The following is a 25,666-nucleotide window of genomic DNA, read 5'->3' on the forward strand; positions in this document are numbered from 1 at the left end:
TGCAAGCTTTTCCAGCAATCGGTTGTTCTTTGCTCCAATGTCCTTTATCATTTTGTTCACAAAAACGAATAAGGCAAAGGCCAAACAGCCATATGTGTAGTCAGGGTGACTGGTATGTCCACTTGTAATGTCCTATTCACTAGTGATAGGATCTATTCATTGATGGTTTTGGTTTTTGCAACCTCTTAGGACTTGTATTTGCAGAATTTTGGACAAGAAAGAGGGAGCAGTGTGAAGCAGAACCAAAGGATTTGTTGACAATCATATAGGGAGTCTCTGCAGAATATATGTATCTTTCTCAACTCTTGTGTCAGACAAAATGGGATAATAGTGTGAGTCAGAACCAACCTGAGGCCGTAGAGAACGGTCCCGTCCGGATGCAGGCGGATCATTCTGTTTTTGACGGTGACTCCGTGGACGAAAGACTTCTTGTCGTTGAGGAAGTATGTGTCGGGGACCCAGAGCGAGTCGGCAACCCTGTTATCCAGAGTCAGGTTGAGGGGGATTCCTATGTAGGCGAGACGCTTGTCCCTCCAGTACTGCTGGAAATACATGGTCAACGTGTAGTCCTACGGAAACAAACACAGGACAAAAGACAATAGGTCACGTTTGATAGTTAAATAAATCATAGATACATAAAATGTGTCTAAAACCACCAGACTCAGGGACAGTTTCATCCCACAGGCCATAAGACTGTTAAACACCTGAGCTTTTGAAAGAACATCCATCAAGTCAAATTCCTCGTACGTGTCAACCTACCTGGTGATAAACCTGTTATTAGTCATTATTCCATCGACATAACTACACTATGTACTAATGACAATAAAAGCCTTGGATCTTGAATCTTCTGCACAAACAAGCTGCTTCAGAAGCAAATATGAACAGCTCTGAAATATTAACTCTGCCCATTCCCCACTGTTGGAGCTCCTAATATTTACACGACACGACCCAGCGTCCTGCCTGCTTACAGAGCGAGAGCCAACTGGTCCATACGCTGCGGCCAAACTCTCCCAAGATCCTTTGCCCTCCCTTCATGAAAGCATTAACATCGATATGCTGTCGTACAACAACAAGCGTGACTCATGGAGCTGCAGCTTTCACAGAAAACCTCCCTTTAATATATATCAACAGTCGTGTATTCCCAGTAAGCAGTGATTCAAACGCTTGTGTTTTATTTCATTTAAAAAAAGGCTGATTCCTGAGATTTACACGACTTTATTCCATTGGCTTTTTTGTACTTTGATTGTATCTTGATGCATTTTATGTACTGTACACATGGATATATGTACTTTAAGTGAAAATGTATTGCACTTTTCTCTTAGATTTAACCCAATTCGTTTGACAAAGTGTTACTTCCCCAGTCCCCAAATGCAATATATACAAAGATTGGATATCAAAAGGCAAATTGTAGTATATAAAAGCTTTGTGTTTGACTATTTTCAAACTACTGAGCTCAAATTAAAATTGTACAAATGGGCTTTTAGATTACTTAAGTGTTTGCAAATGTGTAGTATTTGTATCTGTCTGTGTAATAAACGCTCACTATCTGGCACCTAAGGCAACACGTACTTAAGTCCAGCCATGAGGATACTGTTGGGATAGGGTAATAAGCATTTTTAAGGATGCTATTGTATATTAAAATGCATTTAAAATGGAAGATATGCTGCTTTAAAATCAAGTTATCTGCCAATAGAGTAAGTGAACATTTGCTGGATAAGATTTCTTGAAATAATATTTGGATATATTAGATCTTATGAGATGTATTTTGAGCTATATTTGACCAGGATAGGGAAGTGTAAAGACATATTCTGACTAGATATTAGACGAATATACTTGGCAAGATTTCAAGTTTTTCCGAGTGTGTAAAATAGGATGCTTAGAAACAGTTTTATTTTTGCATTGGTTCAAGTAATATGGGATATTTGGATACATGATATCTTATAATTAGCTGGGGAATTGTATGTTGAGCTATATTTGTTACCAGGATAAGGAAGACATATTCTGAATAGAGATAAGACAATTATACTTAGCAAGATTTCGAGTTATTACAGTGTGTAAAATAGGTTAGAAACTAGGGCTGTGCGATTATGGCAAAAATCATAATCACGGTTATTTTGGTCAATAATTGATATCACGATTATTAAATACGATTATTCATGACTTTGAAAACATCCATTTATTGAACTTTTAAATACAAATAATAATTTGAACAGTAACTGTTGATTTCCCTGAACGTATAATTCAACTGAAAAACCAATACAAAAATAAATGATACATTTATATCTACATTGAAATAAATAATATCAAAATAATAAATACCAATAAACAAGATCAACAAATATTTTGGAGCGCACTGTCACAAGCTACTAAACATATATAAATATGATAAATACAAATACATTAGATCAAATATGTTCTAGTCACAACCTAGCAAAGCAAAATAATCGTTTTTTTCGATTATGTTGTTTTCGTAATTGTGGCAGGCCAAAATCGTAATTGCGATTAAAATACGATTAATTGCACAGCCCTATTAGAAACTGTTTTATTTAGCATTGACTCAAGTAGTATTTGACCAGAGAAGTGAAGATGGAGGAAAGAGCCCCTCCCTTCCTCCTTCCTTCCACATCCCATAATCCACTTACCCGAGCTAACAGTCTCTCTCCTATTTCTGTTTCTCTCTCTCTCTCTCTCTCTCCCTCTCTCTCTCTCAGGGCCATGCCATGATCTCTCTCTGCCCGCTGTGGCGTTGAAATGAAACCCGCCCGCACCAAGCTGGCACGAACACATGTCCATCGATGCTCCGTATATATCAGGTACGCACCAAAATGTAAAATACTATTAATGAGGATTAAAACGTCCACTGCAGTGAGCATGGCTTACTGAAGACGTTACATAACTGGAATCGTCCCAACACTTATAACTAAAACTGAACTGAAATTAGAATTGCTCGTTAATTATTCATCCCTTTTATTTTTACTAATTCTTCCTACATGTTTTCCACGATGGGTTAGCACACAGGGAAAGTCTTAGTCAGCACAGGATACAGATGGGTCCCCCAGCATGAGGAGGAAAGAGATTTGGCACCGAGCCACGAACGTATAGTGGTGTGTTTGGGGTCCGCCAAAACGGTGGAGCCAGTCTGGTTGTGCTTGGTTATTGCCAATTATATGAGAGTAAATAGAGTAATATTGTAAAAAATGTGGTTTTAAGATAGCAATTACCTTTTATGATATCATTTCTAAGCACAAATCTGCAATAATTGTGAAAGATACATTATTTTATCAAGCAATAATCCTCAAAAATATCGATTTCCAGCTCCAAAATGTGCTGCCTTATCTGTTTTATATCGTTGTAAATTAGATATCTTTTGGATTTGGGCCAATTATGTGGGAATAAATCGAGTAATATTCAAAAAAAAATTGGTTTTAAGATAGCAATTACCTTTTTATGATATCATTTCTAAGCACAAATCTGCAATAATTGTGATTGATACACTATTTTATCCCTCATAAATATCGATTTCCAGCTCCAAAATGTGAAGATTTGCTGCCTTATCTGTTTCATATCGTTGTAAATTGGGTTTAAAAGCTAAATATTAAATCAATTAATCAAAACAAATAATCAATAGACTCATTTATAATGAAAATTGTCATCAGCCCTAGAGGTGTTTGTGGCCGCCAACGTCTTCCTTTTATTCCCATTGGTCATTTTAACCAGTTATTGGCGATTACACACATGTCTCATGTTGACACTTTGCTAATTGACTGCATTTATCTACAAAAAACCCTGTCAGAAAACAAAGATAAGAGTCTCTCCATTGGTGTAAAGTAAATAGATTTGCCTGTCCCACTGTTTTGGCCAAACTTGACCCACTCTACCATGCTGCACTGCGTTATATATCAAATGCACCCTATAGGACTCATCATTGCAAACTGTATAGCCTAACTGGATGGTCCTCACTTACCATGCGTAGGATGCAGCACTGGTTTTTATTACATTACATTACATGTTAGACGCTTTTATCCAAAGCGACTTACATACTCAATACTGTGGACAATCCCCACAGGAGCAATTTGGGGTGAAGTGTCTCAGGGACACAACGACATACTGACTGCAGTGGGGTTTGAACCTGATCCGAACACCTGCGCACAACTCACTGTGCCAAACGCCGCACATATTATATGAATGTATAAAGCCATTTTAGGTAAGCTTCCACTCTACATATGTGCCAGATTTGCTCCAGTTTGTGACTCTTACAACCTCAGACCCAGTGCCTGGATACGGGTCCAGGTTCCTGCTGTGCGGACTGAGGCTGGAGAAAGGAGTCTTTTTGTATTATGGTCCTTGGTCTTGGAATGACCTTCAATCACGCCTCAAACTGAGGGCACTTGTCTCTATAGCATGTTTTAAATTGAAGTTGTCTGAGGCCCTCACCACCAGCTGCTCTTGCAGTAATAAGTAGTGTACCTTTCTTACTGTCCAAATGTGCACAATATAGTGACTGCTTTTTCTTAGTTATGTTCTCTGTATTTTATATGTATGTGTTATGTGTAACGTTGCTGCCTTCTTGGCCAGGTCAGCATTGCAAATTCGATTTTATCTCAATGCTTATTTATCTGGTTGAATAATAATTTGTTTTATCCTAAATGTGTTTGGAAACATGCTAACCCTGTGAAACTATAGGAGACTTAAAGGAACCACCATTTTAGCATATACTGGTTTACTTGTAATAAAAGGAGACTATTCTTCCTTTTGTATATAGTGTTATAACATTATGTTGCTCTGGAGAAGCTTTGCAAAGTCTGCAGCTGTTATATAACGGGAACTACTTTCTCTCTTTCTCTGATTTCATAGCAGCGCAGAATATATGAATCTATTAGCCCCGTGACAAAAAACACTAACAACTCCTCCCTACATAGGTTAATCTTCTCCCTTTTTGAGTCACAGCGGACCAGTGATAGCATGCAGTTTCTGGGAGAATTAATCCCCGTCGGTTTCCAGGATTTGGTGTCAGGGAGGGCGATGTGTGCGATCGGTCTCCGTCTCATTAAAGGAGTCAATGTGGATTGATCACAGCATGTGGCGAAATTACATTAACTGTGTGCTGTAGACTCTCCTCCATCACATTGTAACTTAACCCTCCATCAATCCCTACGAATGACTCATGTCTCTTTCACACGGTTTCCTTTTGACCCCTATCATATCCCGCCTCTCGAGGTATGCGTTTCCATCTCTCGCTAGAGTGTCAGCAGCTAAAGTACACACGACTAGTAGGACATCAATGATTTAAATTAACCATGTAGTCGGTACAAACACACGGCCAAGCAATCCTCATCAATAGTGCATGCAGACAATCAGATTGAATTTCAGATGAGGCGCTTTGCGGTACCTGCTCTGAAACTTAAGGGACTCTGATTTTCTTTCTTTCTATGAACTAGGACTATGGATTATGAATTATTGACAACTCTCCCATCTCCCACAACACATGAAGTCCCAATACACAGCACAGCTTGGTTATCAGCATGTTTTCAGCGCAGATACTGACCAGTGGAAATGATTTCCAGCAAGCCCCAATTATTCAATTAACCCGACTGGATTATCACTTTCATTCAGGGTGTGTGAGAATTCAGATAAGCAGAGTTTTGGCTGCGAAGTGACCCATATTTAATTTAATCTCCCCTCTCTCTCTCTGCAGCGCTAGCATACTGACTGCTACGTCCTGATAGCACCAGTATCTAGGAAATATCCTGCTAACGTTGTTTGTCACATGGCATATGCTCTCTGTCCCCGGCATATGCTGCAACCGGCTCATCATCATAGGCCGCCGCCGCCGCCGCCGCCGCCGCACAATAGGGGAGGGAATAGAGAACGTGTTAATAAACCCAAAAAGAAATCATCATTACATGTAACAAAGCCGCTTGGCTCAACATGAAAAATAAATGACCGCCGGCTTTCCCGTGGATAAACTTCACATCTCGGGGAAACAAACGATGATATGATATGTAATCACTGTGTACTCCGCGTGAACCCACGTCCAAGTAAAGCAATTTGAGTCACTTCAATGTAATTTGGGAGCCCTCCCTGGGGATGGCCCCGAGGCGATATATCACCGCAGTGCGGGGGAATCCCTCAGCGACTTCCTATCCTTCTGCTGCTATAGAATATAAAAATAGCCCCGTCCTTTATTGAGAGCAAACACAGGGACTGAATTGGGCTTTTCTTCTTCAAATGACACTGTGTTGCCTTCTTCAATATACAGTATAATTCCCTCACTGTCTAATATTTCATGATGTATTGCCTCATTTCAAGGTACGAGGGAGGCGGGGAAAGACAGCAAATGGTAAATGTACAAATAAAACTCTGTCTAAGAGCCCCTGAGGCACTGCGGTACACATCACTATCTTATTTTTATTAGAGTATATCACATTTTATCCCGCTTGAAGATTTAGTTTCATAAATACAAGGCTTTTTTATGTATGTTAAAATGCACTAATGCAACCTGCTATTTTGGACATTTGTTTGCACCATTTTTGGGTTTATCTTTTCTTATCTTGAGGAAAATGCTGAGTGTAGGATGTATTTGTTTTGTATTGAATGGTCCCAAAAGTGTGTCATGTGCTCAAACAACAGATGCAGTAAGAGAAGGCGCAGCTCGAGGGGAGAAACAGGTTTCAGAGGTCTTCTGTGTGGGAAGAAGGCAAAGAATAAAGGGTCATCCAACACAACCCTTCAAAAATAAGAGTTGGATATGTCTTTCTAAAAACAACAAGCAGACAAAGAGACTCATGCAAGAATCATACAGGTTGTTTAGCTTAAGCAGCACATGCTAATAACTTCTGACCGAAAGTAATGAGTAATAACCCACTAAAATCTGGGTTTTGTATTTAGCGGGAAAGGTTACAATCGGCGTCCATTAGCACAACAAATGACTCTGAAGTCACGGTGTTTATTGGCTTCAGCTCTCATCTGAACGGCAGTAATGGAAAGCCGACACCAAGGTGGATTTAAACACTTATTATAGTGTATCAATGTACAAGACAAGCCACCAGACTGCATTTATAGAACGAGTCATTTGACCTTCTTTCAAACTTGAAACACTCGTCAAAACTTTATTTGTTAGTCTTCCCACTTTTCCATCAATGAGCAACTCTAGTGTGATAGTTTGGGAAAGAAAATGAATAAGTAAAAGATAATAAAGTAACCATTGTGATGTGAACGAGGTACACCAGAATAAAAACGTATCTACGTACTTATTCTGCTGTAAAACGGTCTTCATATCAGCTTCAAAACCTTTGCTTTAGGGGTCTTTACTCTCCTTCTCAAAGCTCATATATCTGCCCCATCCATTACACTTAGAGGAATCAGACTGTTGACTGATGACCTTTTTCCAATAACCCCCCACCATAAATCCAGTTCACCTGCCGCTTTTTATTTGCCTCAACGTGACGCCTGCTTGAGTGGCACTGAGAGAAAAAATGAGGCCGCTGCCGCCTGTCAATTTCTTTGATTCCCCAGCTTCAGACAGTCTTAAAGGTATATACGCAGCTCAGAGCGAGAGAGAATTATGAAAGTGGGACTGTGGGGTTAGCGAAGCAGCTTCAGTGTACGCGTCCTTTGGCTACTTGGCACTTCAACCAGGAAGTGGCCGCTCTGCTTACTCCAAATCTCAGCGAGCATCACTTCACCCCACAGCGTTGCTCTCTCCTGAGGCCAATTACATTCCATCAGGCAGGAAGCCGGATGCCGGATAAAAGACATGAGGGTATATTAAGCCATACTCACAGCTCCAAGGGAAGATATGCTCTTTTTTCGTATAGCTCGAAGCCCTATATACCATAATTAGGGTGACACAGTTTGTGCATAGGCAACATCTGATGCCAATATTTATTCAACGCCAAAATACCTGTCAGACCAGGCGGTGTCACCTTTAACACTTCTGCAGGAATCACACATGGAGTGATAGATGAAGCTACTTTATGGAAATGTTGTGCACTCCTTAACACAAAGCAGGCAGCAGGAACATTTGGAGAAGCAGAGATGGAGAGAGATCTTTTCACCTCTCCATAATGACAGATTTTTTTTTCTTCTTTTTGACACCCACACGCAGTCGTGGGTGTATGGATGACTAGCTTGTTCAGCCTGTTAACTGCAACTACACACACACACACACACACACGGTTTCAGACTCTGACCATTTCCCTGTGATTTCATTTCTCAAAATGATGATGACTTTCACGAGGCACGGCTAATGGGCTGGGATAAAGACCGCCATTTCTGCACCAGGTCTTTGATAATGAAAGCACACCTACACATGGTGCCCTGATTTTTAAATATTCTTAATTGGAGTGTTTCAAAACATTGTTAAATGCTGGCTCTGCTGCAGTTCAAATAATCATCTCCGAACCTTAGTCCCAAACCCCTGTCTCTGCCTCTCTCTCAATAAGTGTACCACTAGTTTCTAAGTAAGCACTGCCTCAGCACACACATAATCTGTTTTGCCTTGCTCTGATCTTGTCCTCGTATGTGTTTCTCATCTGCCGAGGCCCCCGGCACACCACGGACAAACCTCAGAGGTAATTAGTGCGTCTTTCTCACACGTTAGCATCTGCCTGTGCAGGAGCTCCCAGCTCAGAGTTAGCCGACCTGCCCTGCCAGGTGGATTTTTGACATGCCAGATGTAATATTCAGTCGTCTTCTTGCTATCTTTTTTTTCTGTCAGCTCCCCCCTCCTCTCTCTACCTTTCCCTGGATTTCTCACATCTTCAAGCCCTCGCTTTTCTCTACTCTTTTCAGTCCTTCAATAAATCTTAACATCGTATCTTCTCTGCTCCCATTTCTTTCTTTTTTGTTCAGGTCTGTTGTTGCATTGATTGCCCGAGTGTTGTCTCCAGTAAAATTCCCAAGGCAGCACAAAGACCATCTTCGATTCTGCCACGGTTGATGAGCATGAACTCCCACTGCACATCAAATAAAACCAGAGTGGAGGTATGTACAGTATTGGGACCAGGGGAGTACACAGTGTGAGCAAAGTGCTCAATATCAAGATAAAGGGACTGTAAAACAATTATTTGAGTGGGTGTTTTATATTTCAGCTTCTAAAAAACAAGTTCCTCTCCAGAATAATCAATATTTTCTTTCACATTCCCCCTTACATCTTAAACTATAGTAGTGAGTTGTTGTGTTAAAGGGTGATTTTGTACATCAAATAATGTGTACATGTGTTTAGATGTACTACTGCATATGAGAAAATACGTTTTAGTGATTGAATACTAAGTTTGAAAAAGTAAGTTTCCCACTGCTTACTTCTGCTTGAGGCTAACAGCTATAGGTTACATATGTAGCTACTAGCATAACTAAATATCCTACCAAAACTGTTTACTGCTGAGTTGCATTGTGGGTAATGTAGGCGTCCGGTTTTGACAAGGACAAAGAATGGATGGACTACAAAATATATGAGCAGTTTCACGACATTTTCGACTTTCTACCCTAGACTACAGTCCCTAATATAGTATTTTGACCTGCATGGGCTAAGCATCTGAGCATATCTATACATCTATATTGCAAGGATCAATCCCTCTTCTCTCTAGTATACATTTGCACATTCACATGCCTGAATGCACACATATATCAGCGTTTAATACCGGTGAGAGGATTATATTGACCCAGGATCATTTTTCACCCCTCAACCTTAATCACTGATATCGATGATAAGCCCTTTGCACTGATTGATCCGCAACTTCATGATCCATTTCCTAAACATTATATCTCACTACCTCCCTTTTCTAAACAATTTAGTGAGAAGATTTGGGATCTCACATACCCACGCTAAAGCTGCAGAACCGTAACTCACAAACAGCAAAAACCTTAGGCTCTCTACTCGCTTGTGTTGCAGTATTTTCTCTTTGTATCTGAGATCACGCCTACAAATGTTTGCCAGTATTGTTTTGCAAATCTGTGCTCCTTGTAGAACACACAGGAGCACAGCAGTGCAAGTCAACTTTTGACAACTAGTTTCCCCATTAATGCATGCGGGTCATTCTGGAGTGGATTTAGTAGCTGGAGTTTTCTTGAAATGAATGCAAGACAGAGCCTGACAAAAGAACGAAATAGAGCAGAATGTATCCAGGCGTTGCTGTTTTGTGTTGGATAAACCAGGACAAAAGCACTCGTTATCCCTGTCCCACTGGAGCGATCCCCAGCTCCACAGCCACAGACGGTCCCGGCGTTGGATGAAAAGCATCCACCAAATGTCAAACACTGGTGTGAAAAACAACAAGCAGCTTGACCAGTCTTGTTTTGGCTTCAACACTGGATCGCAGCCAACTGTTCATCATCTAACGAGCACAGATGCACCGATGCACGCCGATGCAGTCCCTCGGTGCAATGGTGGCAATGAGAAACGGACCCAATTAATTATCTATATACGTGTGATCTCAGCTGTCTGATTCCTGCCCTTCATTCGCATAATTGGCTTGCTAGCTGATGTTAGCCACTGAGCTCTTGGATCCTGAAAAGTGTTTCTGCTATTTGTGCATGAAAATGTGATTATTCATTCATCTACTGTTAGCTATTTTGTTTTAGTCAATTGAGGTGTTTAAAGCTCCTAAATTATAACAGACTTTTGATCAATTATATGAAATGGTCACAACACATAAGATCAGAAGCATAAGAATGACTCATTAAATAATAACAACAATAATAGCAACAACTACAGCATCGTAAATGTCAGAACACAGTGAACATGGCAAGATGATATATTCAAATGGTAAAAACTCCATCTTCAATCAATTAAAACAGCGAATCCTTACAGTTGAGTAGCTGAACATTTGTACTTTTTGGGCTAACAAATTACTAGGTTTTAACTATATGTACATTTTGGCTGAATAAATGAGATGTATATACAGTCAATGTCATTTTTAGGAGTTGCTTTGGGCGTGTCAAAGGTCAGGGAGCTCTTGTTTCCCACTCTGAGTGCTGGCCAGTCAAAGCCAGGCGTCACCTGGTGAAGAAGCTATTGAGCCATTACTATTGATCCACACACACACACACACACACACACACACACACACACACACACACACACACACACACACACACACACACACACACACACACACACACACACATACACATACACATACACATACACATACACACACACACACACACCGGCAACTTTAGCCACACCTCTTCAGACATGTCAATGGACAGACTCAAGGGTTGTAGCCCCTCCCCCTTCTCCCCAATACCCCTACTCTCCTTCCACATTTCTCCTCTTCTTTTTTTTATTCAGACAATGAAAGGAGAGTGTTAATTTACACCGTGTTTAACACTCTCTCCACGTCCTGTGCAACTTTCAGCGTTCTTTTTGTTCAACAGAACAAAAGTGAGTGAATGAATCAATGCACTTCCTTGTTACATACTTTGTGGGTACTTTTCTACTTCCAGGGTGACGCACAACACTTGCTGAAAATGTAAAATGTGTTTGTTTATTTGTAATTTGGACACACACACACACACACACACACACACACACACACACACACTCCACCTCCCACAGATAAATAGTGATCATTTTCTAACATTATGGTGCAGTAAAAAGCAAGCCTTGTTCCTCTTAAGTAGATCTGGTCAATAAGTAAAAGCATTATGTGAAATGATGTTCACAATCAGACAGAGGTTGAGTCCCTGTCTGACCTGAGTTTGACTCCTCCGTTCATAATAAAAGTCATAATGATTGCACCCAGGCACATGAAACATGTCTGAGCAGAGGTTTAGGGTTTAGAGGTTGCATCAAAATCAATCAAACTTCGACAGGTCATTCATGTGGGCTTAAAATCTCTGTGTCTCTTATTTCCAATGCAATGTGGGTCTTCATCTGTGGATATTTTAAGACACATCAGCCTGAAGAGACTTTTCTTCAAGTGCAGACGTGTGTCAACACAGGCCGAATTGCATCAAACTCACAAATGAGCAAATCAGGATCACAGCTCCCTCTCTGCCCAGCGGCCTTATGGGAGGACGCTCCTGAAACACTGAGGTTAACAAGCAGCGGTTTGGATAAAAGCGGCTGGGATAAAATGGAAAACACTTAAAGGGTGGAGAGTCCAACATCACCAGAGCATGTTTCCCTCACTCTGTGTCCTGCTCTGTATGTGGACTGTATTGATTGCCAAACCACTGTTGCAGCTCTAATCTTTCCTCTAAGTGAGCTACTGTCTGAGGAGAAGCATTGTCAGGAGCTGCATTATGTTCATTTTTTACACCCGGGCTCTGTGTATGTAAGGTAGCACAGTGTGCAGCGTGTGAGATAAAGATGTGTTGCTGCTTACAGGAAACCCAGCCCATCACATAATGGCTCGGGAGGAGAGAAAAAAAACTGGATTTACATCCGCACTGTGAGTGCCAATGTACAGAGGCAGCAGGACTGCATACATTATGCGGTTGAGTAAACACAGAGAAACAGTGATAATGCACTCACCATGTTGACTTCTGACACCATGTCTATGCTGGCCACGTCTATGCTCATCCCCACTGCAACTGGGGCGCCTGCAAGAGGTTAAAAAGCACAATATGTAGAGGCCCTTTACACCTGACCACAACACTGTGAATGGCGCCAAACATAAAGCACAGGGGGGATTAGGGGGAGGTAAACATGGCACATACCTCCAAAGTCCGGCCTCAGTCGGATATCATAACCCTTCAGTAGTTTATCCACCGTCTCCTTCACGAAAGACATGTTCCCCGGTTCATTGACGCTGGAATGAGAGCATAAGAAAGAAGGGGGGACATCACCTTGGCTCCGGCTGTCAATCAACCCGTGCAATAACCTTGACTTCTCACAGAATGACAAAAGCACTCACCTTTTCGCGCAACACACAATCGAACCGACAACCAGTGCGGAAAAGACGCGAAATTGACGCACCCTGTGCAAAGGAAACATCACCCCTATTTTTTGTGTGTGCTTTTCTGCGTTGTTTACAACCACAACAACAGCAGCAACAGTCGAGACGGTTCTGGACGCTCTTTCAAAATCAGAGTAAATCCATTGATTGCCCGGAGAGGTGAAAGTCGACTGAGAAGAGGGGTAAAAGTCAGCAGCTGGCAGTGGATGGAGTCAGATGTGAAATATGGGCAGACATCCCCGACTTCAAACACTGGCTCCGGTTTGCCGTGTGTGACTGTGCAGAAGAAGAAGAAGCGGCTCTACATTCAGGATCTGAAGCGCATATTGATGAGGAGTGCGCGCGGGGTGCTGCTGCTGCTGCTGCTGCTGCTGGTGGCGGTGAAGGCACTCGGTTTGTTCAAATGTGAGACGAAGCCCAACACTTACACACTGTAAAAAACATCCACCAGTAGCTAATTTTAAGTCTTTCTTTTTTTTATTTGGGGGGGGGGATATCCCAGAGCTCAGTTTCCCTTTATTGTAATGCGTATAAAATAATTTCCAATGCATGAAGTGCTCTGAAAATTCTCTTTATTTTTTTAATGAATTGGCCAATAATCTGCCTCTGTCTATTTTAGGTATTGTGTTTTGATTGGATGTGGATGGTTAAAGGGTCACTATGGCTTTGTAACACTTACAGTACGTTGTAGGATTCACAAGAGACATATTTCAAAGCAGCTTCAGACAAAATATTCTAACTTTAATTCATGAAAATATTCAGAAATGTTCAAAAACAGTGGATCCTACAATTCCCATAATGCAATTCATTTGCATATTATTATTCAACTCTCCCTGAAACTATTTTTTTAATTATCTTTAACCTTTTTAAAGTTAAAGAGAATATATGCAACTATTTCACAGTTCAAGTTGTGTTCCCCATGTTCCCTATATATGTCAAATTAAATTGTACCCCATAAATATATTTTTCTTGGTTTAAGTTAAGATGGACATTTTTTACAGTGCTCTTCACTCCATCTGCGCCAATCCCCTTCCCCAGTTTCCTATAAAAATGGCGGGACCCGAACCATATCGAGGAGGGACAGGCTGTGTTTATCAACCTATTAATCGATGCTTGTGATTGATCCTCCAGTTTATCGCCTATAATAACCCTCTTTTTTTCCTCGACTAAAATGTAGGGCTCTAGCATTGATTATATTCAGACTGAGAGATATTGAAATTGCCAGACACTCCGTGGATAATTAAGCACACAGTTGGAGAACCTCATTAATATATAATTGTGTGTGTGTGTGTGTGTGTGTGTGTGTGTGTGTGTGTGTGTGTGTGTGTGTGTGTGTGTGTGTGTGTGTGTGTGTGTGTGTGTGTGTGTGTGTGTGTGTGTGTGTGTGTGTGTGTGTGTGTGTGTGTTGTGACAATTCCTACCTCGTGTCATAGATGGCGAACAACTTCTTGTTTCCGTCAACAGCATTCCTGAAAGAAAAGGGCGATGACATCATTAATGCTAAAATAGCTTTTAGCCAATGAAAATGACTTAAATCACAACCATTAACATATCTATTGTTGGGAAATATTGGGGTCTCCTATTTTCACCATATGCTTGGATGGCTTTTAATTCACATGTGAGCAGTTTCATGAGCCTTAAAGGTGTGTTTTTGTTGGATTGTGTGTGTGTGTGTGTGTGTGTGTGTGTGTGTGTGTGTGTGTGTGTGTGTGTGTGTGTGTGTGTGTGTGTGTGTGTGTGTGTGTGTGTGGGTGTGTGTGTGTGTGTGTGTGTGTGTGTGTGTGTGTGTGTGTGAACTAATATGTGCGTGAACTAATATGTGCAGCCCTCTGTTTCAGGTAGTAAAGCAGGAGTCTGAAACAGAGGGATGCCTGCAGGGCAAAATATTGAAAGGCACTGAATTTCCTGGGAGAGCCCCTCACCCCCACCCTCTAATCTCCAGACACACACACACACACACACACACACACACACACACACACACACACACACACACACACACACACACACACACACACACACACACACACACACACACACACACACACACACACACACACACACACACACACACCTCTCTCTCTTTCCTCACACACTTGCCCCCCTCTGTCATCACTCTGCAGGAGCTGTCCATGGTGTTGAAATCAGCCTCCAGAGGGGACACCATTTCATGTTCCTGCTGTTACTTCCCCGCGCACAGACTGCACCTCCAGACGGATTAAGTAAAGTGTCGGCATGTTAAATATCATACACTAATTATACCGGCTGCGAAACGTGGATCTCGGCTTCCCTCTTATGGCAACCGTCAGGATGATAACGATTCCAGACTTTTCTGAAGAGGGCTTTAATTGCATTGCATGTTTTGACAGTAAATACAATAGGCCTATGCATATTCATGATTTTACATAAATAAATCAGCATGCAAAAAATAGTTAGGCTAGTTGCATAAGCCAAATAAATGCCGTTTGTTGGTTGGTTTTGCAGTATTTTATTCACTCACTCAGATGTATAAAAACTCACATAAAATTAACGTTTTCTTGAGCCTTCACAGACACCGTAAAAACATCCAGCAGCACTGTTTTTAATATCAGATCTCTGTGTTTTTGGCAGTGTTTTTTTTTAACCATGTGTCTCAGATTTATGCAGTCAGCAGGTTAGTTACGTTAGTCTGCAGAAAGTTTGTGGAGTATCTCCGAAAAGGTGAGCAGATAACGTTAAAAGTAATAGAACAGGGTTTGAAATAGCGAAAGTAATAGACATGGTTTACATATAGTACCATAGATCAGATAAATGGTTGAGATACAGGTATTAAACGGTGGAAAACGTGTCTTAAAGTCATGAAAATGTAAATTAAATCTGTCAAATTGTGTGAACACATTATCAGAAATCCTAATTATTGATCCCCTGGGGCGAATCAGGTTACGTAAGATCTTTATAATTGATCGTGTCAGATAACAGTTCAGATGAACATTTGAAGCATGGCAGGTGATGTTAATCTGACAGGGTGACAATAAGGAGGAAACTGATATGACACTTTAAATGTTGAATTCAGCGATAGCGTTTTAAATCCCGCACCTGATTTTGTTAACATCTGACTTCCCCCCCCCCCCCCCCCCCCCCCCTTAGTTTCCCTGCCAGTGCGCCTCCTCCTCAAAACCCACCAATGGGCAGCACCTATTATAAAAAATGATTAGCCTGTGTTGCAGCACCGGCAGTAGGCGGTATAGCATCGGGACGGGAAAAAAATGTGGAGAGAATCCAGTCTCCTGCGAGGCTGGCGGATAAACGCGTGTGATGCTGCTGCTGCAACACCTCTGGAGGCGATGCAGGAGCGGCGGTGCAGCAGACACTAAAGCGGGGAGACAGACACTAAAACACCGCCTGAGAGACAGCAGAAACACCGGAGGATTAGCTGATTGAACCCGTGATCGCCCAGTTTCTCAGACGGAGACCCCCAGCCTCCATTCGCAGCATAAGATGGTGATGGTGATGGATATGCATTCAGCTACCCCGTTTTTTCAGTTTTTTTTTGTATAATTAGACACAGCATGGCAAATGAAAATGAGATTTTGTTGATGGAGAGAGTGGAAAAAGGTGATGGTGGAGGTGGTGGTTGGGGGGGGGGTGGCCCGTGTGAAATGTAATGCACTGGATTCAAACGCAGTGGGAGATTTACACAATGGGGATCACACTGCAGACAATCCCTTTTTTTATGTATTGTCTTCATGATATCTAAGGATGTCTAGTGTATTTGTGAGGTACGGTAGGTGTTCTGCATGTAAAGAGTTGCAGCCTCATTGAGCAGAGGTTGTCCCACCGCTTGATTTAGTGATTCCTGTAATGCTCTGTCTGCAGCTGAGTTTCTTTGTGTGAGTTATTGGGATTTTTTTTGCTAGATTTGTCATATTTAGAGGATAGTGAAACCCCATTTTTGTGTGTTTGGTGCATTCCTGATGCCATTTTTGTTTGTCTCTTTCTCTCTGTAATTGTGTTACAGCTCTTAACAACAAAGTGAAGAGAATTTCAATCATGGCGAGGCTCGTCTTTTCCCTCCTGCTCCTGTGTGGATGCCAAAATAGGTAAACAAAGAGCTGATACAGTCCCATTGTTACAGATGTCATGCTTTAGAAGTGGAGTGTGATTTCCATGCTAAACTAATGCTTTTATTACGAAAGCAAAATGTCTTAAAGTTGCTATTTGATCAATAATCTTCAACGATAAGTGGTGTTTTTTTTAGCTATGTCTAAACACCTCTTTTGTCTTTTCATATACAAACACATTTGCTGCCCCTCCTCTCTTGATCTCACAACCAATCTGCACTCTGCCACATCGCTTCTTAAGTGTCCTGCTGTCGAGAAGAGATCTTTGGGCGATGCTGTCAGTAAATCAGTGGAATCGCCATCACCTCTCATCGGAGTAGATCAATGGCTTTGAGTTCACACGTTCAAATCATCCTGTAACCTTGTCTCTGTGGTAATTCCTGGGCATGAACACAGTGTTCTTTGTAATAATAAAAGTAATATCCTCCGCACAGAAAAGAGATCTTCCCTGGGACACAACGCCTCGCTTCTTGCCATATTTAGCAGGGGAGCTCATTTGTTTATATTTGGATCACATGTCAAAGCCTTAATTATCTCTACTGGTAGTTGTAAGCAGCACTTATGTTCAATAATTAATCACAACGAGCCTGTCCTTAATGTGGCGAGCTAATTAATCACAATAACCGTGTTCTGTCTGACGTCCAGTTTAACTGGGATGTTGTTCCCCCTCTTTACTCTTGATCCCTTGTTTCCTCTCCTAGTCTCTGTCTGTCCTCTTTCTTTGAATCTCAACACCCTTGTTCCCTTGTTTCCTCTCCTAGTCTCTGCCTTTCCTCTTTCTTTGAATCTCAACACCCTTGTTCCCTTGTTTCCTCTCCTAGTCTCTGCCTTTCCTCTTTCTTTGAATCTCAACACCCTTGTTCCCTTGTTTCCTCTCTGCTTGTCATCTTTCTTTGAATCTCAACACCCTTGTTCCCTTGTTTCCTCTCCTAGTCTCTGCCTGTCCTCTGTCTTTGATACTCAACACCCTTGTTCCCTTGTTTCCTCTCCACCTGTCCTCATTCTTTGAATCTCAACACCCTTGTTCCCTTGTTCCCTCTCCTAGTCTCGGCACGTCCTCAGAGGCTCAAAAGGAGGCGGCGGCCAATGACAACAGCACAGTTTTCACGAGGATCCTTGACGGGCTCCTCGACGGTTACGACAACAGGCTCCGTCCGGGGCTTGGAGGTTTGCCTGAGATCTAATTTTAATCATAATTCAGAGCCTTTTTATTTGGAAACAACACAGTCATCTTACATTTTTATAGGTCTCCTATTATGCAAAGTCCACTTTTTCATGTCTCTTCTACATCACCATGTGTCCCCTCTTCTTCATGTCTCTTCTACATCAACATGTGTCCCCTCTTCTTCATGTCTCTTCTACATCAACATGTGTCCCCTCTTCTTCATGTCTCTTCTACATCAACACGTGTCCCCTCTTCTTCATGTCTCTTCTACATCAACATGTGTCCCCTCTTCTCCATGTCTCTTCTACATCAACATGTGTCCCCTCTTTTTCATGTCTCTTCTACATCAACATGTGTCCCCTCTTCTTCATGTCTCTTCTACATCAACATGTGTCCCCTCTTCTTCATGTCTCTTCTACATCAACATGTGTCCCCTCTTTTTCATGTCTCTTCTACATCAACATGTGTCCCCTCTTCTTCATGTCTCTTCTACATCAACATGTGTCCCCTCTTCTTCATGTCTCTTCTACATCAACATGTGTCCCCTCTTCTTCATGTCTCTTCTTCATCAACATGTGTCCCCTCTTCTTCATGTCTCTTCTTCATCAACATGTGTCCCCTCTGTGTAAAGAGACTCTGAAAGTTTCAGGAAAAAAGATTCTCTCACTTTTTGTCCTGATCCATTTTTATAAAAACCTGTCTGAAAGTTAGCTGATCAGATTTTGGCCACTTTATGATGTCATAACGATGTTTTTGTCTTGTGCAACCATTAGCCAATCAGCAACCAAGGTAACCCCCCCCCCCCCCTTGAAACAGAGGGGATTATGGGATGCTGCAATGATCTGTTTGGTGTTCCAGCCAATCAGAGACAGGCTCTGTATATATCTGTGACCTGTAATATATTGATGAAAAACAGTATAACAGGGGACCTTTAATATCATAACACCACAGTCAAACTACCCAGCATGCAAACCTGAATCTGCTGTGGGAGGCCTTGTTTCCCGCTGATATTTCATGCACCGTTTCATAGGATATTGCTGGGAGATTGGCAGATACAAGGGTGGAAACTGTGCGAGCAGATGTGGAGTTTATCTCCCATGTCAGCTGGTGAACACATGTTTTCAGACGCTGTGTTTGCTCCTGATCCACGGCGAGGATCATGTATGCATGCAGGTGTTTTTCTTGTACACCAGCAGAGTAGAGGAGAGTAAATCAATCAGGCTTCAACATGTTGCTAAGGTGTTTTATTCACACTCTTCACCCTGGCAACAGCAGATAACCTTGAGAGCCATTGCCATTCAAAAGGTGCAGATTTCTAAAGGCCCCGCTGAAATAAAAAGCTTTTCAATTTTCATTTTTCAACCCTTCCCTAGCTTCTCGTTCTTTAACGGCGCGGCACTTTACTCCGCTGATTTTCCTTTTCCTCCACCGCTCTTTATTTTGTCCTCACTACATCGGTCATCATTACAATTTGTTCCCGAGTACATAGAGTGCTTGAACCATAATGGGGAAGAAACTAGGCTTTTTAATGTCGAATGCCTGATGTGTCATGGCTGAAGTCTGCTCTCACATCCTGGTAACGGTTGCTACCCTTCACAAGAGGACCTATAAATACATACCACAAAAACATTCAGGCCTTCATTCAGCACTCAACAAGCTGCTCAGGAACGCATTTACATGCATAGTGAGGATTAAGTTGGCTTTGCTTGTACAAATGACAAAAATAACGTAATGGAAATACAGATTTTTATTCTGTACAGCTGATGCTGGTTTTTAATTGGGAACATTGATTACATCGTTCTATCTACCTTTCATTTGACCAAGTTTCCCTCTAATTAGTTAAAATTGTCTTTGTGTAAAAGAGTCTGAAACTAGCCCTGAGAGAGAAACCAAGTGAATATCTTGTTTTTGTGGAGGTTTAGTCACACAGAAAGACACTTGAGGACCCTTTTATTCACTATTTTCTTACATCTTATAGACTAATCAATGATGAAACTAATCCTTAGTTGCATCCTCTGTGGCTGTGGCTCAGTGGGTAGTGTGATGGACTTCGAATCAGGGGATAGCAAGTTTGAGTCCCACTGCAGTCAGCATGTCGTTGTGTCCCTGGGCAAGACACTTCACCCCAAATGGCTCCTGTGGGGATTGTCCACAGTACTCAATGTATGTAAGTCGCTTTGGATAAAAGCGTCTAACAAGTGACATGTAATGTAATGTAATGTAATCCTCTGCACTGTTAGATTTGATGCGGCTCTTGTCAGGGGAGAACTCCTAAATATCAGGGGAATAAATTGACTTACAGATGGCTTATCAACTCCAATATCTGTCCTGTATTACTTAATTAAAAAAACTATTCATTAATGTTTTTTCTCTATCTTTTTAATGACCTCCCAACATTCTCACATTCTCTCTCTTAACAGAAAACGTCACCGAGATCAAGACGAATATATTTGTCACCAGCTTCGGCCCGGTGTCTGACACAGAGATGGTGAGTTCATCTGCAGCAAACACAGTAAATACAAAAGAGAGAGATTGGCTTCGCTGGGTAAACACACACACTCTCACACACACACACACACACACACACACACACACACACACACACACACACACACACACACACACACTCTCACACACACACACACACACACACACACACACACACACACACACACACACACACACACACACACACACACACACATAAACGTCTCCAACGCCCACCCAGGCTACTGTAGGTATTTTTAGATGGAAACATATATTTACATTTGATGAGACGGGCCCCACTGCTCACGCTGTTTCCCGGGATGAACGCTCCGGTCCTGGTTGTCTCTTTGAAGATTGGATTTGTTTTAGCTTCATGTAAATGAGGCAGACTGAACGTGGATGACATTTAAGATTGAATGCAACGTGGCTGGCCCATTCCCACTTGTTCATCCCTTTATTAATCCATTCTCTTATGAACTATACGGTTCCACTTGGCTGGCATTAAATCTCCTTTTTCATTAAATCTCCTATTACACCCGGCCATATCCCTGGCTCACTTTGACACAGCAGTTGCCACTTTCCCATAATTGACTTGAAAAAGGTATTGACAGCAATGCATGAATGATTAACGAAATGCTTGCGAGAGACTTGAATAGTTTTTGCGGTCCATAAAAGCTTATATGTCAGCGCCACTAACAGCGCTATTATTCTGCAGGATGGAGCGTTCGTTTCCTGTTCATTTGTCGTTGTTGTCCTAGCTTGAAACGGGTCGATATTTCACACATGTGCACATTCATGCTGGATCTCCACAGTGCTTGATCTGCAAAATCGTAGTGGCATAAAACAGGAGTTGCTGCACAATGTTGGACCATTCTGCGCTGATTGACAATTGGCTGCTAAGTAGCAAGTTAAATTAGCGTCTTCTGTGTTAATGTACTTATTTGTAGCTCTGAAATGAGACACCAAAAAGCTCCATTAGGGAAGAAAATGATGCTGCAGCAGAGGCTCTACATAACTTTAAATTCTTGTTTTGGGTAAATACACCACCAGACGAAATGAGCTGAGTGAAATAGACTCTAGAACTTTCTGCCTTCAGCATGTTTTGAGATACAAATGATCAGAGGGCAGGCAGATTGGTAAACATGAGAGCAGTGTGCACTTCACTGACATCACGTACTACATATTTCTGGTGGAAATCGTCCTGTTTCTCTGGTCTCAGGAGTACACCGTCGACGTGTTCTTCCGTCAGAGCTGGAAGGACGAGCGTCTGTGCTTCAAAGGGCCCATGGAGATGCTGCCGTTGAACAACCTGCTCGCCAGCAACATCTGGACCCCCGACACCTTCTTCCTTAATGGAAAGAAATCTATCGCTCACAACATGACCACGCCCAACAAGCTGCTGAGGCTCCAGGATGACGGCACTTTGCTTTACACCATGAGGTACATCTCCTTCATACTCTTTTACAACCGCTATGAATCACTATAAACCTCTTTGCTGTCCAAGATTGATTAATTTCATATATGTTGCTAAGCAGAAGAGAAGTGCACTAGTCTGCACAGTGTTGATTTTCCAGGTGCAGTGTCTATGTATGAAGGAAACCTGGCTTTTATGAGCTCATGCAGCTTTTAATTTTTTAAGAGTGCTTTGAAGATGAAAAAATAAGCTAGCAAGGCCAACATAATTCACATTTCAGGTTTGAATTAAGAGAGGAATCCAGTGCTAAAAGCCTTCAGTGTGGCACTCAGACTGTGGGAGAACAGTGTCACCCAGTGGCCAATCACAGGCATTTGTCCTGGAAAAGTCAGTATTTAAAATAAGGGCAAATATTTCAAGTCTTTCCTTAAATTTGTTCTATTTTTTGCTTTTTAAATCGCATTGAGACATACTTAATGACGCATATTAGTGTCTCTTTAAATGAGACGGCAGAGGGAGGTCATCAATTATGAAACGCAGCCTCATTGTGAACTATGGTTTTGGCAATCATGGAGTGAACTATCGTTTTTGGCAGTAGTGTAGAGGCAAATAAAAAAAGAAACAAGCAGATGGTGAGCACTCGAAATTAAACCACCAGTATTTAAACTTAAAAAGCTGACAGGAAAGGAACAAATTATGTAAAATTGAGCTGCGATCCATGCTTTCTGACATAAAAAAGGTTGTTTTTGTTTAGCAGAACAGCGGTGTGACCACAAGGACTCGCCGTGACCCTTTCACCAGAGAATTAGAATAATTCTGTGCTTATCCTCTGGAGATACTGTAGGACTTAAGAGTGACTGTATCACGGATGAGAGCACTCTATCTGATACCAGTAACACCCACCGGGAGAATAATGCTGCATGGAGGACAGATTATCCATATGCAACCGCCCTGACACATATACATATCTGAAGAAGAGTGCACTTACACTCACCTCTTTGTCACATGCATCCAACGCAGTGTGAAGCGCGTCTTAATCAGTAATGGTGGCTCTCAACTTTGACCTCGAGGCTTAACAAGTGAAGGATTGTGTGTGTGTGTGTGCACTTCCATACATGTATTTATGTCAGGATGCAGAAATGTGTGCAGGAGAGAAAGGGCTTTGATAATCTAAAAATGGCATCACGTTCCCTGCCACAGCCGAAACGAGGCAGCAGTGGGTTGCCTTTAATCGTCTAATTGTTACAGTGCTGTGCCCGTCATTATCAGCAGAGCTTAACCACAGGCAGCACTGGTTTTATTTCCTACACACACACACACACACACACACACACACACACACACACACACACACACACACACACACACACACACACACACACACACACACACACACACACACACACACACACACAGGCCATCTGGGCACTTGGAGGTTACAGCCAACACAACGATGGGTTTGTTAATGTGTTTTACACGCCTGTGTGCATTGACTGTTATTCAGTTTTTCAGTTTGTTATCAAGAAAATAAGGGAATAAAGGATCATTTCAAGCAAAAATCTTATATAAAACTACATACAAATACAGTAAGACTGCATTAAATCCAGATAATAGAAAGCAGACACTGTAAACATAAAAAAACTAGAGAACAAATCAATAAAAACAAATACATTCTTGAAGAAGAATGATGTGAAGATGACACACCTGTCTTATATATCAACTAATTATTGAATTTAAAAAAGCTGCTTGATGATTATTAATATCTGTTGAGCCTATAAAGATGATTAATTGTGTTAAACAAATAATATATAGTATTAACAGTGCACCCACAACAAACAGAAACACCTTTGGGTGCTGTAAGCAGGTGCAGCATGCAGTAAATGGAGTAAATACATGTGTACGTTCCTGTAAGATTCACACAGACACTTTGTCCACCCATCCATCATGGAAACGGCTCTTAAAACATTCACACTCGTACGCATAGGAACAGACACACTGTCATGTCACATTACAGACATTACACACACACACGCACGCACGCACACACACGCACCACTTCCACATGCGGGTGTGAATGAGAGCTCATGTCATTTGAAAAGCATTACTCTGAGGATGAGCGCTTGGCTTTATGGAGCACATTTGTATGCATTTGTCTCCGTGAATAATTCATAAAATGCCCCTTTTCACAACGCTCCTCGAGCTTAATGCACATGGAGCCTGATGGCGGTCCATTACAGCCGGCTGCAACATGTACGGCTTAATCAGCTGCTGGAAATCTCCACACTACCACAGAGTGAGTGCATTACACACCATTATCATTAGGAACAGATATGTTCATTCATGCTCCTAGTGCTGCCTTTAGACTGCTGGCCTTCTCTGTAATCATTAAAACGGGCTACCATACTGACTGTGTATGATTCCCATGAGACCGACTGTATGTGATACAAGTTGTTAAAAATGTGCTTGTTGGTGTCCAAAGACAGATGGCTCAACTCAGCCCTTTCTGCTTTTGTCCCGTCGTCAAAGTTCTCCACTTTTCTGCAGGATCAGGCGTATTGTAAACCCTAGATTTCCCACAGGTGTGTTTGTGTACTTTTTACTGAGTCCATACTGGCTGAAAGGAAGCATGGGACTCCATTGACAAAAGCCCTATCAAAGTCACACAGCATCCAAAAACGAACCTGCCAATCAGCGTAGAGAAGAGCACCACACAAATCTACACTATCCTTTTAAAAGATACTGATCTAATCACAGCCCAAATCAAAAGTATTTATCAAAACAGGCATCCCTGCTAACGGGGCTAGGCCACATGCATAATTAGGACATGGTATGATAGCCAACAGTCATGTTCTCATGTATCCCAAAGACTCTCTCTCCGTACACAATCCTTCAGACACAATAATGCAATTGGATAATCCTGCAGTGATGTGGAAAGCAAGCTGAGTCCCCAGTCAGCTCTGTAGGGACCAGCGATGGCCCCTTACCCCACTTTGCAACGCTCTGCTCGCTTTACCCGTATAATTGGAGGAACCTCCTGCAGAAGATACATGCATGAAGTGTTTTTGGAGCATAAAAAAAGGACGACCCAGGAGGATTTCGCCACGTCTTGGTGACACAGTTCCACCAAGATTACACTAGAGATAACTGAAGGGAAATACATCATGTACTGTGGGAGAAGATGTGCAGTAAACATGTGTTTATGTGCTCTGATTCTCCTCTATCCAGCCCATTAAGTTCAGGGAGTCCACATCATCATATCACTGTTTATCATCAAGCAATGAGCGAGAATAATACCCAGAGGGACTCCATTCAATCTAGGGCAGATAGTTACAAAAAAGAGAAGAATTATGATGTGTTTATGCTTGGTTTGTGAGCTTTATTCACTTAATCATGCAGGTCTTTCAGGACACTGAGAGAGAGGAAGCTCAAATAATTTGATTTGAGGAACAATTGACGTGTTCAATTCTACCTCAAGTCCTTAGATAGTTCCATTGTGTCCATTTGGAGAAAGAGGTTGGATTCACATCTGACTGAAATCAAAAATGACTGGTTCTTTAGAAGTGTTTCCTTTTCTTTTATGCAGACAAATAACACA

The 25,666-nt window shown here is 41.8% G+C and overlaps 2 protein-coding genes across 6 annotated transcripts in view; one reads left to right on the top strand and one right to left on the bottom strand.

Annotated features, from left to right (window-relative positions):
* The window catches only part of LOC117499073 (gamma-aminobutyric acid receptor subunit beta-3-like), a 60,477-nt gene that overhangs the window by 22,128 nt on the left and 12,683 nt on the right, over positions 1-25,666 (bottom strand). For 2 of the 4 annotated variants that reach the window (XM_034151351.1, XM_034151352.1), the window contains exons 2-5: positions 14,327-14,374; positions 12,667-12,758; positions 12,482-12,549; positions 349-569 (exon numbers count right to left, since the gene is read on the bottom strand). In XM_034151351.1, coding sequence (XP_034007242.1) covers positions 349-569; positions 12,482-12,549; positions 12,667-12,758; positions 14,327-14,374 — 429 coding nt within the window. Of the gene's footprint in view, positions 1-348; positions 570-12,481; positions 12,550-12,666; positions 12,759-12,863; positions 13,271-14,326; positions 14,375-25,666 lie in introns of those variants that run through there. The other 2 variants (XM_034151353.1, XM_034151354.1) reach the window with 2 other exon arrangements.
* Positions 16,100-25,666, top strand: part of LOC117499074 (gamma-aminobutyric acid receptor subunit alpha-5-like) — a 24,843-nt gene continuing 15,276 nt past the window's right edge. The window contains exons 1-5 of one of the 2 annotated variants that reach the window (XM_034151356.1): positions 16,100-16,391; positions 16,903-16,984; positions 18,051-18,172; positions 20,591-20,658; positions 21,877-22,097. In XM_034151356.1, coding sequence (XP_034007247.1) covers positions 16,935-16,984; positions 18,051-18,172; positions 20,591-20,658; positions 21,877-22,097 — 461 coding nt within the window. In that variant the 5' untranslated portion in view covers positions 16,100-16,391; positions 16,903-16,934. The remainder of the gene's footprint in view (positions 16,392-16,902; positions 16,985-18,050; positions 18,173-20,590; positions 20,659-21,876; positions 22,098-25,666) is intronic. The other variant, XM_034151355.1, reaches the window with a different exon arrangement.

This window comes from Trematomus bernacchii, unplaced genomic scaffold (assembly GCF_902827165.1).
Source record: "Trematomus bernacchii unplaced genomic scaffold, fTreBer1.1, whole genome shotgun sequence".
NCBI classification, from domain to species: domain Eukaryota; kingdom Metazoa; phylum Chordata; class Actinopteri; order Perciformes; family Nototheniidae; genus Trematomus; species Trematomus bernacchii.